A 1,345-nucleotide genomic window follows, 5' to 3' on the forward strand; every position below is an offset into this window, starting at 1 on the left:
CGCTTCTACGTGGGCTGCTGCTTCGGCTGCTGTTGGTGCTGCTGCTGTTGCTCAGGAGAAAGGCAGCATCGTGAGGCAGCGCCACAGGCCGCATCTTGCTGTTGCTGATGCTGCTGCTGCTGCTGGTGTCGCTGCTGCTGCTGCTGCCGGAGGGAGGCAGCGCAAGCCAGCAGCCTGCTGAAGCTCTCCTTGCTGCAGCAGCAGCATCTCGAATTGCACCCATCGCTGTGTGGACACCTGAGCCTTGTTGTTTTGCTCCTGCTGCTGCAGCAGCAGCATCGGGGCAAAGCTGGAGGGCGTCTCTGTGCAGCAGCAGCAGCAACTGCTGCTGCTCTGCAGCTGACGCGAAGCAAATTTGATGAACTGTGCGGCTGAAGGTCTCGAGGATTTGGGCCAGCAGGCGGCGCTGGGGAGGCCGAGGTGCTGCTGCTGCTGCTGCTGCTGGTGAGTCTGCTGCTGCTGCTGCAGCAGCAGCAGAGCTGTCCGGGGCGTCCAGCTGCAGAAGCAGCACCTTGTCGCTGCAGCAAACTGCCAGCGCCTCAAGGGCAAGTGCCCTCACCCAATCTGCTGCTACGTCAGCTAGCCGCTGCAGCAGCAGCAGCAGCGACACAGCCTGCTGTTGCAGCAGCGGGAAATACATGTAAACCAGCTGCACCACAAGCCTCACTGCGCGCAGCAGTACGGGCTTCTCCTGCTGCTGCTGCAGCAGCTGCTGCTGCAGGGTGGGGCACAGCTGCTGCTGCAGCAGCTGCAGCAAACCAGGCAGCAGCAGCGGCAACGAAGGATGCTGCAGCAAAACGCGGCTCCACAAATGGAGACAAACAGAAGGAGACAAAGACAAGTCCCCCAGCCACGCTGCTGCAGGAACAAGTCTGCTGCTCCTGCTGCTGTTGCTGCTGCTGCTGCTGTTTGCTGCATCCGCCTTGCAAGACTGCATCAGCACCTGAGTCAAATCCTCAAGAAGATGCAGCAGAGCCCTTCCTGCGCGACCCGGCTGCTGCTGCTGCTGCTGTTGCTGTTTCTGCTGTTGCTGCCGCTGCTCAAAGCTCACGGTGGCTTCTAGCGTGTTGCTGCTGGTGCTGCTGCCGCTTGTAAGAAACTCAGCTGAGTGCAAGCCATTCTCACCCCGCTGCTGCTGCTGCGGTTGCTGCTGCTGCTGCTGCTGCTGCTGCTCAAGAAACGCGCCCCCCACAAGGCAGCTAATGAGCTGCTCTAGGCCTGCGCAGGCGCCGTGGAAGAGGGGCGTATTCGTGGCTGCTGCTGCTGCTGCTGCTGCTTTGGAGTGGCCAGCAGCAGTGGAAGCCGCAGCTGCAGCAGGAGCAGCAGCAGCCGCAGGAGCTGTTGC

At 61.6% G+C, this 1,345-nt stretch overlaps 1 protein-coding gene across 1 annotated transcript; it reads right to left on the minus strand.

The window, feature by feature from the left end:
* Positions 1–5: 5 nt before the first annotated feature.
* Positions 6–1,308, minus strand: ETH_00037150 (uncharacterized protein; the record flags this gene model as incomplete). The annotated part of the gene is made up of 2 exons (XM_013374961.1): positions 6–302; positions 365–1,308. Coding segments are annotated over 2 exons (1,241 nt in total), but the record flags the coding sequence as incomplete, so codon positions are not given.
* Positions 1,309–1,345: the final 37 nt, after the last annotated feature.

The sequence above is a fragment of the Eimeria tenella genome, genomic scaffold (assembly GCF_000499545.2).
Source record: "Eimeria tenella Houghton genomic scaffold, Eth_scaff2402, whole genome shotgun sequence".
In the NCBI taxonomy this organism is placed as follows: domain Eukaryota; phylum Apicomplexa; class Conoidasida; order Eucoccidiorida; family Eimeriidae; genus Eimeria; species Eimeria tenella.